Source organism: Pseudophryne corroboree, chromosome 1 (assembly GCF_028390025.1).
Source record: "Pseudophryne corroboree isolate aPseCor3 chromosome 1, aPseCor3.hap2, whole genome shotgun sequence".
Taxonomy (NCBI): domain Eukaryota; kingdom Metazoa; phylum Chordata; class Amphibia; order Anura; family Myobatrachidae; genus Pseudophryne; species Pseudophryne corroboree.
In genome coordinates, this window is record NC_086444.1 from 268,406,561 (window position 1) to 268,418,983 (window position 12,423).

The following is a 12,423-nucleotide window of genomic DNA, read 5'->3' on the forward strand; positions in this document are numbered from 1 at the left end:
GCAGCCAGGCTGTGCCGGCTGGAGGCATCCACAATTTCGGCGATCACGCTGAAATTGTGGCTCAGTCGCATTTTCAGCATAATCGCATCACTGGGCGGGAGTTTGCATGCTGGCTGGGTGGCCTTGCCCTGCGATGGGCGGCCCCCAGTATGCGCGCAAAAGGATTGTAAATTGTGATGTTTATCAGAATTTACAATCCTTACTGAATAAGGTCCTGAATCCCTTTTTTACTGACTGCACAGGATGGTAAGATGACATTGCAGGTTTAGCTGAGCATGCTCTGACGTCATACGGTTCCGGTATGAATGGTCGACCATGTTATGGTCGACAGTCATTAGGTCGACCACTATTGGTCGACATTCACATGGTCGACACATGAAAATGGTCGACACATGAAAGGTCGACATGTGAAAAGGTCGACATGAGTTTTTTAACTTTTTTTTGTTGTCGTTCTTTGCGTAAAGTGACTGGGAACCCCAATTAGTGCACCGCGTCCCCTCGCATGGCTCGTTTCGCTCGCCATGCTTTGGGCATGGTGCCTTCGCTTCGCTCGGCACACTTTACCGTTCCAATCGTAGTCCATGTGGATCGTAAAGTATGGAAAAGTTCCCCAAAAGAAAAAAAAGTTAAAAAACTCACGTTGACCTTTTCATGTGTCGACCATTTTCACGTGTTGACCATGTGTCCATGTCGACCATGTCAATGTCGACCAATAGTGGTCGACCTAATGACTGTCGACCATAACATGGTCGACCATGTGAACGGATACCACGTCATACATGGTTACATGCATTGTATTCTGGCTAGACAACTTTTGAATGAACACTCTTGGAAATGTTATGTAAAACCTCTTTTGTGTTAGTTATTATATTCACTACAGTAAGAATAAACTTTTTAATGAAGAAACCTAATATATTATTAAATGCATTCCAAAATAGTGCAGAAATATATGCTTGTTTCCAAGAAATTGCCACAAGCTGATGTGAGGGGGTTAATTCACTGTATTTCAGGGCCTCAGCCAGGGGACGCCCTGTTCCTGTGCTCACTGAATGTCATGCACTGTATGAGAGAACAAAAAGCGACCCCACATACATGCAGAGAGAGTAGTATTTGGCAGACATGGACCTATGTTACACTGGTACACGGTTTCCCAAACTCTGTACTCAAGGTACCCTAACAGTCCAAGATTTAAGGATTTCCTTGCTTGTGCACAGTTGGTATAATCAAACTGACTGGGGTACTAAATAAGTCACCTATGCTTAAGCATGAAGATCCTTAAAACCTGGACTGTTAGGGTGCCTGGAGAACAAGGTTTGCACTAGCATAATATAGGAGGGTGTATGAAACATATATTTTATGAGGGAGACTCTATAACAAAATGTGTCCCAAGCATTGGAACAAATAATATTAGTCCAATCCTCAACACTCTGTATGAAGCAGTTTGGTGGCTATTACCGTTTAATGGCGCTGCATACAGCAGTGGTGTAACCATGATGCATGCTGCTTCACATCAGGCATCCTCAATACTAGAGTACCTTACTTGCCAAATGGTGTCTATGTACTAGAAGGCAGGGATAGCTATCGGCATGGTTGCCATTGATCGTTACCATCGCCGGCGATATGACAACCATTGATGGCTGCCAACTATGCCGTGGACGACCCTCGATGGTTTCCACTGATGTCTTCCCTGTTTTATCACTGAGTGGCCCGTGGTCCCATCAGAACACAGGGCAGGTGCTTCCTGGTTGTTGGGGGGCAGAGCTATGCTCTGTGTCCCAGCATCTCGTTAAAAATATAAATACAAAATTTGGCATGCCTTGCCATCAATGGAGGGAAACTATCTGAGTACCCCCCATCGATGGCCAAAGTATTCTACATCGGCCATAAATCATCGATGATGGCCATCCCTTCTAGAGGGCTGTTTTTGTAATAGTGTCAATATTATTGTACAAGTAGCTGAATAAATAAATGGCAGTACATAATAAATGGCAGTACATCTTTGTGAAATACTTCAGGTACAAAGTACGATTAGTATTGAAATAATAGCCTGTACTTCAGGTAGAATTCAATGTTCATGTGGACAATAGCAGAAATACAAAAGAATAGGTAAAAATGTGCCAGTAGGTAATCAGGTCCAATAATAAATTCTATGTTCCATACAGCTATACAGGTATCTCAATATTATTGTTCTATGGAAACAACACAGCCCAAAAATATAAAAGTGTTTGCATTTATACATGGTTTTACAGTCTGAAGGAAAAGTGGAAGCAATATAAGTGAATGTGCAGTGACCAGCCACGTGTACAGCACAGGTGTACAGCACAGGTGTACAGGTGTATAGATAGTTATTCACCTGATTGGCTGGTACAGATCAGGCAAGATCAGTAAAAGATGTTTACAGTGCGTCACTCACTGTGCAAGGAAACCTCAGCTTTTGTCCTGACAGGAGCGTTACAAGTTTTCTGCCAAAGCGCATTGTTTTGAGCCACAGAGTGGAATTAATTGCAGGGGGACACAGGAGGAATGGAGAAGTTGAGCAGAGTGAGGAAGCTCCTTGCAAAGAACGGAGAAGGCGAAGCGCCAGTGCACCTTCTTATACATTGCAATGGTCTCTAATTTTGCATAGGTGTCATTAGATGAAATAACAGAGGGCCTTATTCGGATTTGTACGTAAACCATGGGAGTTTACATACAAACAAATCCGATGGTTGGGGAATTTCACATGTGCAGGATCCGTTCTGCGCAAGGGCAGAACTGGTCTTGTGTGATCGCTCACAGTCCCCCTTAGCCACAGCATGAAATGCTGCAGTATTTGGGGGACGGAGCAGGAGCGGCACCCAGGACCGTTCTAAAAAACAGGGTTGTCTCCACCGGTTTTGTAGGCATGCTGAGACCAGGGTCTGCATCGTCAGACACAGACTTTCTGGACTCAGCTGGCTAGTTCTGACGGCCAGTCTGAGCAAGCTTCGGCTCACGCAGGCTGGCTGAGGGTTGCGACTGTCGCTACTTATGGTAGTGACGGTGATCCGACGCAGAGTCTTTGGATGCAGCACTCGGATCACAGAAGCTGGCAGGAGGATTTTTTCCTAGAGACGCCCCCTGCAGAATTAGAATATTAGTTGTATGGTATTGCACAGCCGCTTCCCTGCAGCTCTGTATAAATTAGAATCGGGCACAGAGTGGAAAATTAAATTTCTAGGTAGACTTCTAGCAATATTATTCTTTACACATGCCACATGTAATCCAAACAACCACAGTGTTCCCTAACTCATGTTTAAGGTTAAACTTAGCATTATTTTAGTAGAAATGTATTTCATGTTAGTGGTGGTTGTAAATTGGGATTCAGTGGGGGAGATTCAAATGTCTGAAAAGTCGGTTGGGTGTCTGTTTTTTCCTGTCTATTAGATAGGAAAAAACTAACTCCCAACTGACTTTTCAAACATTTGAATCTCCCCCAGTATGTTTTACAGGCGGATGGGGTGCCGGCTGTCAATATCCCGACAGTGGAATCCCGCCCGCCAGAATGCCGGCAGCAGGGTGAGCAGGAATAGTCCCTTTGCGGGCTCGGTGGCTCGCTGTGCTCGCCACAGGATCTATTCCCACTATATGGGTGTCGTGTACACCCATGAGTGGGAATAGCCATGTCGCGCTTGGATTCCTGCTGACGGTATTGTCAGCTGGTGGGATTCCGGAGTCGGTATCCTGACCGACGGGATTCCGACACCCGGCAAATTAAACACATCACGTAAACTGCCAGGACTTGTACCATTTTGGACATCGTGTCTCTTTACATTTTCTACTTCTCAGCACTAGTCTAAAGACGTTTTGTCTAAGTGCAGAAGTAGACGTGCACACCGATATACGCCAGGCTGGCTATTCCTAAGCACCATTAGAAAACCAAGATGTTTAGGGGTATTCAGCTTTGTAAATAAGGCTCACCTACATGTTTCCTGTCCTTTAGATACTTTTATTTGTAGATATTTTATAATAGTGTATATGGGCAGCTTTTACCCAGCAAGGAAACCTCTCCTGCCCAGTGACATGGTGCTCCTGTGGCCAGCTCTCTGGAATCAGCATGGTTTTACCTATTAAGGGATGAAGAGCTTAGAGCTTATTAATATAGGTGCAATATTTGCTCTGAGCCATAGAAACCAATCGGATGCTTTTAGTGTCTATCACTCACTAGAACATAGATCATGCATCACAAACACAAAGCTTTGCTCAACCATTTCTCATGTAGGACTGATTCGGGCCTGATTCTGATTTGCCTACAGCTCAGTTGACACCAGCATCCAGCAATGCAGGCACTCTAGCAAACTTGCATCTTTCAATATCTCTGGGAGATTATGAGTCTGATGGATCTTGGCCATTTCTCTCCATACGTAAATTTGGTATTTTGGGATGTGAACAGGGCAAAGGCTGGCAATCTTGCGTCCTATTCGGAGTCGTATGTATGTTGAGGGGATGCCTATTTTAGAAGAATGTCTTGCACTCAGCATGGGGTACTAATGATGATGGCTGCTATGGTGACTGGACAAAAGTAGGGTGACATTCCGTCACCATATTATCCACATTCCATACGCGGCCACATAAGGCATCAGATTCAGACTCAATAGGTGCAGACACCATAGTGTAACATATCAAAATGACAACACAACAACATTTTTATAAAGGTTTAGCTGAGTTGATGTCATGTAAACTGTTGTTAGAGAAGCAAGTGTTTAAATGGAAGGCTTCAGTTACATTGACAATACTGGTGTGCAATGAATAGCCTCATATGTTGGTCCCTCCTCTAGCTCAAACCAAGAACACTTGCTAACTAACCACTTATGCTTCTAATCAGGAAATGTAATGCCTCCTGCAGTCACTCACAGCCCAATTTACCAATTACTGACAAACAGAACAGCGTTCCTTCCTGATCTGTTACAATTGGGTTTCAAAGTATGGAAGGCAGTGTATGCACTAACATACCCCCCCACATGATGCATTCCAGGAGGGACAAAATGCTCTGTCTCTGGACTTCCCTCTTAATTTATTCTTGCTGTCACTTGTGTTGAAAACCTTTTTTTTTTTTTAAATCAATAAACTACTGTAGTTCAGCACAGGTTTTGGCAATCATAAAGAGGGAAGTCCAAGAATGGAGCATCTTGTCCCTCCTTGAATGGGTCATGTTGGGAGAAACGCATTTAGGTTATTAATGAATAGCTGCAAACACCAGTACAGCAGGAGCAAGAGTAAGAGAAGAGTCATACTAGAAAGTCGGGGGTAATAATACCCCTTTCAGACATACTCCAAAATCCCGGGTTTTTGCACATGAATGCACATCAACCTAGGATTTTGATATGTCTGAAAGGCACCAACCCTGAAACGTGTTCGTGGGTCGCCAACCCTTGCAATTGACATGGGTTTTTACCGGGTCTTTCTTCCCGGGTTGGCTTCCCGGGTTAAGCCTGAATGACGCGACCCGGGAATTTGCTCTCTGGCCGCATGTAAACTGTTTTAATTGGCCAGGAAGGGCCACCTGATGCTTGCTAATGACATCATCAGCCAGAGAGGGACAGACGCCACACATGAGAGGAACACAGAGCTGTGCAGAGAAGTGTGCCAGTGCCAGAGGGTGCCAGTGAAGAGACTGCCATTCTGTTTATCATGCCTCATGCCCCCCTTTGCATGACCTTATTATTGTGTGCCTGCAAACTGTCCCCTTAAAATGATGACACTGCCTTCAAAACTGGAAAAAACAGCTTATGTCTGAAAGGGGCCAACCCGGGAATTTCCCGGGACTGTGGAGTAGTGTGAAAGGGGGTCTCGAACAAAAACCAGGGTTTTTGCTGAAAAGAAAATCCCGGGTCTGAGCAGGGAAATTCCCAGGTCATATATCTGAAAGGGGTATTGGTATTTGCCTTTTCATGTTTGCCATGAAATGTTTGGAACTGTTGGAACTACATACCGCATTAGCATTGGCTTACCGTAGTTTTATTGGCATGAGACATGTCTCCAATGTGTATGTTTGTCACTAAAACCTTTGTACATTTATGTTTGTCACTCCCTTTGTTTACAGTTATTACCAGGTAAATACATAATTATTGTGAATTGTTTTTACTGTTAATATTGTATAATTCAAAAACTGTTATTTTTATTTTTTACAAGATATGCTTGAATCATTAGAAGAAATTCTGCCAAGCCTACAGGAAGACAGCATCGCAGTTTGGGCAATGGCTAAAGAAACCACTCTCCCAGGTGTAAATACTATCATAGACAAATTGGAAACTGTATCCGATGAACCTGTGCCGCTACACCTGCGCTTCGTCAGTAGCACAAATGCTGCAACTCTGTTCATTTTCACGTCAGGGACTACAGGTAAGACTTTGTACTGGGCACAAGTGGCTAGCTGTGTCGCTCACATGTATTACGTATTTGTATGCGGCAGCTTTGCTAAAATATTATAATGCTGCAGGATGGGTGTGGTTCATCAAATCGACGGTGTCTAGGTCGACAATGTTTAGGTCAACCACTACAGGTCGACAGTCACTAGGTCGACATGGATGGAAGGTCGACAGGGTTTCTAGGTCGACATGTGCTAGGTCGACAGGTCTAAAGGTCGACATGAGGATTTTTTTTTTTTTTTTGGTGTCATTTTCTTCGTAGAGTGACCGGGATCCCAAATTAGTGCACCGCGTCCCCTCGCATGGCTCGCTTCGCTCGCCATGCTTCGGGCATGGTGCCTTCGCTCCGCTACCGCTTCGCTCGGCACACTTTACCGTTCCAATCGTAGTCCACATGGATCGTTAAGTATGAAAAATTTTTAAAAAAGAAAAAAAAATGTGAAAAACTCATGTCGACCTTTAGACCTGTCGACCTAGCACATGTCGACCTAGAAACCCTGTCGACCTTCCATCCATGTCGACCTAGTGACTGTCGACCTATATTGGTCGACCTAAACATTGTCGACCTAGACACTGTCGATCTTCAGACCGGATCCCCTGCAGGATACTTCTTGTGTAACTAGATGTCTCATAACGACTTCTTCTCTGATCTGCTGCTGCACGCAAAAGACGCAGCTTTGGATCATCTGCATGGACATCGGTCATCTGAGTTATCCTCATGTTAATCGGGTTGACCGGAGAATTCACGCTGCTGAAGCCAGTGAAACTGCATCCAACACTGGTTTCAGCACCCTAGGAAGCACATCGTGGCCATGGACGCCCCTTCCCCGCCCCCAAACAGCTGCAGCATGTCAATCATTCTGCGTCTTAGGCTGCACTACTAGCTGTCTTGCGGAATGAGACCTGCACATGCACAGTGCAACATGTGCCATACGCAGATCTTGTCCCATCAGATATGTACATAAACCATTGGGTTTGTGTGTTTCTCTGAATTACAGTGCATCCGGACAGTATTCACCGCGCTTCACTTTTTCCACATTTTGTTATGTTACAGCCTTATTCCAAAATGGAATAAATTAATGTTTCCCTCAAAATTCTACACAAAATACCCCATAATGACAACGTGAAAAAGGTTTTTTTTTTAGATTTTTGCTAATTTATTAAAAATAAAAAAACTAAGAAATCACATGTACATAAATATTCACAGCCTAAAGGCCCGTACACACTGGTCGATATATCGTCCGTTCTCTTGAACAGCCGATATATCGCGGGACCGTCGGCCAGTCGTTCAGTCATAGTTCACAGTCGTTCACAGACGTATCGCGTCGGCCCCGCAGCACAGCCGACGGCCAATATATCTACCGATATATTGGCGCGTTGCTGTGTGTGTACGGGGCGGTCGGCCGACCGCCCGTACACATGCTGCGGCGCCCGGCGGTGATTTCAGGTGAACTGGGCGGGTGTATGTACACGCCCGCCCAGTTCATGACGTCAGTCCCCGACGGATCGAGCAGTGTGTATGCTGAACACACTGCTTGATCCGTCCATAGATATATCTGCAGATCAATTGATCTGCAGATATATCTGTTAGTGTGTACCCACCTTTAGCCATGAAGCTCAAAATTGAGCTCAGGTTCATCCTGTTTCCACTGATCATCCTTGAGATGTTCCTACAGATTAATTGGAGGCCACCTGTGGTAAATTCAGTTGATTGGACATGATTTGGAAAGGCGCGCACACACCTGTCTATATAAGGTCCCACACTTGACAGTGCATGTTTGAGCACAAAAGAAGCATGAAGTCAAAGGAATTGTCTGTAGAACAGGATTGTCTTGAGGCACAAATTTGAGGAAAGGGTACAAAAAAATATCTGCTGCTTTGAAGGTCCCAATGAGCACAGTGGCCTCTACCATCCGTAAATGGAAGAAGTTCAGAACTACCAGTACTCTTCCTATAGCTGGCCGGCTATCTAAACTGAGCGATCAGGGAAGAAGGGCCCTACTCAGGGAGGTGACCAAGAACTTGATGGTCACTCTGTCAGAGCTACAGCATTCCTTTGTGGAGAGAGGAGAACCTTCCAGAAGGACATCTATCTCTGCAGCAATTCACCAATCAGGCCTGTGTGGTAGAGTGGCCAGATGGTAGTGATATGCACCGGAAATTTTTCGGGGTTTGTGTTTTGGTTTTGGATTCGGTTTTGCGGCCGTGTTTTGGATTCGGACGCGTTTTGGCAAAACCTCCCTGAAAATTTTTTGGCGGATTCGGGTGTGTTTTGGATTCGGGTGTTTTTTTTACAAAAAACCCTCAAAAACAGCTTAAATCATAGAATTTGGGGGTCATTTTGATCCCATAGTATTATTAACCTCAATAACCATAATTTACACTCATTTCCAGTCTATTCTGAACACCTCACACCTCACAATATTATTTTTATTCCTAAAATTTGCACCGAGGTCGCTGGATGACTAAGCTAAGCGACCCAAGTGGCCGACACAAACATATGGCCCATCTAGGAGTGGCACTGCAGTGTCAGACAGGATGGCAGAATAAAAAAATAGTCCCCAAACAGCACATGATGCAAAGAAAAAAAGAGGCGCAATGAGGTAGCTGTGTGACTAAGCTAAGCGACCCAAGTGGCCGACACAAACACCTGGCCCATCTAGGAGTGGCACTGCAGTGTCAGACAGTATGGCACTTCAAAAAAATAGTCCCCAAACAGCACATGATGCAAAGAAAAAAAGAGGCGCAATGAGGTAGCTGTGTGACTAAGCTAAGTGGCCTTCTGTACCGTACTGCTATATATTATATACTGGTGGTCAGCAAACTGTGCAAAACTGAAATGCACCACAGGTATGGATGGATAGTATACTTGACGACACAGAGGTAGGTAGAGCAGTGGCCTTCTGTACCATACTGCTATATATTATATACTGGTGGTCAGCAAACTGTGCAAAACTGAAATGCACCACAGGTATGGATGGATAGTATACTTGACGACACAGAGGTAGGTAGAGCAGTGACCTTCTGTACCGTACTGCTATATATTATTTACTGGTGGTCCGCAAACTGTGCCAAAACTGAAATGCACCACAGGTATGGATGGATAGTATACTTGACGACACAGAGGTAGGTAGAGCAGTGGCCTACTGTACCGTACTGCTATATATTATATACTGGTGGTCAGCAAACTGTGCAAAACTGAAATGCACCACAGGTATGGATGGGATAGTATACTTGACGACACAGAGGTAGAGCAGTGGACTACTGTACCGTACTGTTATATATATAGTTATACTGGTGGTCAGCAAAATTCTGCACTGTCCTCCTACTATATACTATAATGCAGCACAGATATGGAGCGTTTTTCAGGCAGAGAACGTATAATACTGGGGGTCACTGGTCAGCAAAACTCTGCACTGTCCTCCTACTATATAATACTGCTGGTCCCCAGTCCCCACAATAAAGCAATTAGCACACTGAGCACAGATATTTGCAGCACACTGAGCACAGATATGGAGCGTTTTTCAGGCAGAGAACGTAGATATTTGCACTTGCAGCACACTGAGCACAGATATTTATAGCACACTGAGCACAGATATTTGCAGCACACTGAGCACAGATATTTGCAGCCCACTGAACATAGAAACTGAGAGGACGCCAGCCACGTCCTCTCACGATCATCTCCAATGCACGAGTGAAAAATGGCGGCGACGCGCGGCTCCTTATATAAAATACGAATCTCGCGAGAATCCGACCGCGGGATGATGACGTTCGGGCGCGCTCGGGTTAACCAAGCAAGGTGGAAGGATCCGAGTAGCTCGGACCCGTGCAAAAAAAGGTGAAATTCGGGCGGGTTCAGATCCCGAGGATCCGAACCCGCTCATCACTACCAGATGGTAGCCACTCCTGAGTAAAAAGCACATAGCAGCCCATCTGGAGTTTGCCAAAATGCACCTGAAGGACTATCACACCATGAGAAACAAAATTTTCTGTTCTGATGAGACAAAGATTGAACTCTTTGGCGTGAATGCCAGGCGTCATGTTTGGAGGAAACCAGGCACCGCTTATCACCAGGCTAATACCATCCCTACAGTGTATGGTGGTGGTAGCATCATGCTGTGGGGATGTTTTTCAGCGGCAGGAACTAGGAGACTAATCACGATAGAGGAAAAGTTGAATGCAGCAATGTACAGAGACATCCTGGATGAAAACCTGCTCCAGAGCGCTCTTGACCTCAAACTGGGGCGACGGTTCATCTTTTAGCAGGACAACGACCCTAAGCACACAGCCAAGATTTCAGAGGAGTGACTTCAGGACAACTCTGTTAATGTCTTTGAGTGTCCCAACCAAAGCCATCTGAACCGATTGAACATCTCTGGAGAGATCTGAAAATGGCTGTGCACCAACGCTACCCATCCAACCTGATGGTGCTGCAAAGAGGAATGGGCAAAACTGCCCAAAGATAGGTGTGCCAAGCTTGTGTTATCATATTCAAAAAGACTTGAGACTGTAATTGCTGCCAAAGGTGCATCAACAAAGTATTGAGCAAAGGCTGTGAATACTTATGTACATGTGATTTCTTCGTTTTTTATTTTTTGATTTTAAAGATTTTATTTGATTTTGACAAATAAGTAACATATCATTTCAATAATATGGTAACTTGACAAATGCTCTCATAAGGAGATATGAGATTTTGTGATCCAAATAAACGTATACATATAAAAGTATCCGTGTGGTGGACTTAACAAAGGAAATAAGACATTTACAGGGTATATTGTCAAATATGTATGTTTCCTTAAGATCTAAACAGAGCGCATAAGAAATGAGTCCTTATAGAACATTTAACAGGTAGAAAATTAAGAAAGATAAGAAGAGGGAGGTGGGAGGAGGAGGGAGAAGGGGTAGGTAAGGACAAGACAGAAGTGGAGGGGGGGGGAGTGTAGTGAGAGTTGGAAGGATATGTAGTAACGGACTACACGAAGAGAATGTGATTAAATCTAAAATCTTTTAAGTGTAATTACTAGGATTGCGCTAAGTTCCTCCATATGTCGGAGCGAGTAGAGTCATCTAGAGTGGAGACATACTTTCCCCATTTTCGTAGAAAGAAATCAAAGGAACAGTCCGTATTGAGTGAGAGTGTTCTTTTATCATAGTAGATTAGTTGTAGGATCCTGTTCTGGAGTTCTCTAAGAGACGGGGCAGATTTTTGTGTCCAATGTATCAAGATGAGCTTCTTCGTCATTGTGAACACTGTAATAAGAAATGCTGAGGGCGAGCTCTCTGTCTTGGAAAAGTTCCAATCCTTGAAGTTTAGACATAAACAGGCGAGTGGATTGAGATCCAGATTTATTTGTAGTGTAGAGTTGAGAAAGGCTATAATCTTGCGCCAAAATTTTAATACCTTAGTACATGACCAAAAACAATGGAAGAATTTGGCGTTGGCCATAGAGCATTTGTAACAAGAACCAGATTCTGAGGTAGTCAAATGTTTCCTTTGTGCAGGAGATATATATATTCTATGTATAGACTTAAAATGGACTTCTTGAAGATAAGATGAATGGAGTATTCTCATTATTTTTTTATATTGAGCAGTGTTAATAATGTCGGCTCCTGTAACCCCAGGGATGTCAGCACACCAAGCAGACGCAAGGTTATTTAGACCAATATCATTCGATGGGTTTATAAGGAGAGCATATAGCGCTTTGGTAGAAGACTTAGGTAAGTTAAAGGATTTGAAGATAGCGTCCAGAGGGTGAGGTACCTTGGGTGAGGAGCTTAAAGATGGTAGGGATAATGCATAGTGTCTAGCTTGTAAATATAGATAAAAATGAGAGTTAGGGATATCATAGATGTCTTTTAGAGTGGAGAAGGTAAGTATATGGCCACCAGGGTCGAAGAGTTTTGTAGCCAGGTTAAGACCTTTCTGAGACCATTGGCAGAAAATTGGGTTAGTTAGGGAGGGTTCGAAATTGGGATTGCCCCATAGTGGGTAGAAGGGTGAGTATGTATGCGGGAATTTGAGGGTTTTACTTAGCCA

General features: G+C 44.2%; 1 protein-coding gene across 4 annotated transcripts in view; it reads left to right on the forward strand.

Moving 5' to 3' along the window:
• Positions 1-12,423, forward strand: part of SLC27A6 (solute carrier family 27 member 6) — a 195,749-nt gene that overhangs the window by 3,135 nt on the left and 180,191 nt on the right. For all 4 annotated transcript variants that reach the window (XR_010250359.1, XR_010250365.1, XM_063964254.1 and 1 more), the window contains exon 2: positions 6,151-6,360. Coding sequence is in view for 2 of the 4 variants with exons in the window: in XM_063964254.1 (XP_063820324.1) it covers positions 6,151-6,360 (210 nt within the window). In the remaining 2 variants the exon portion in view is untranslated. The remainder of the gene's footprint in view (positions 1-6,150; positions 6,361-12,423) is intronic.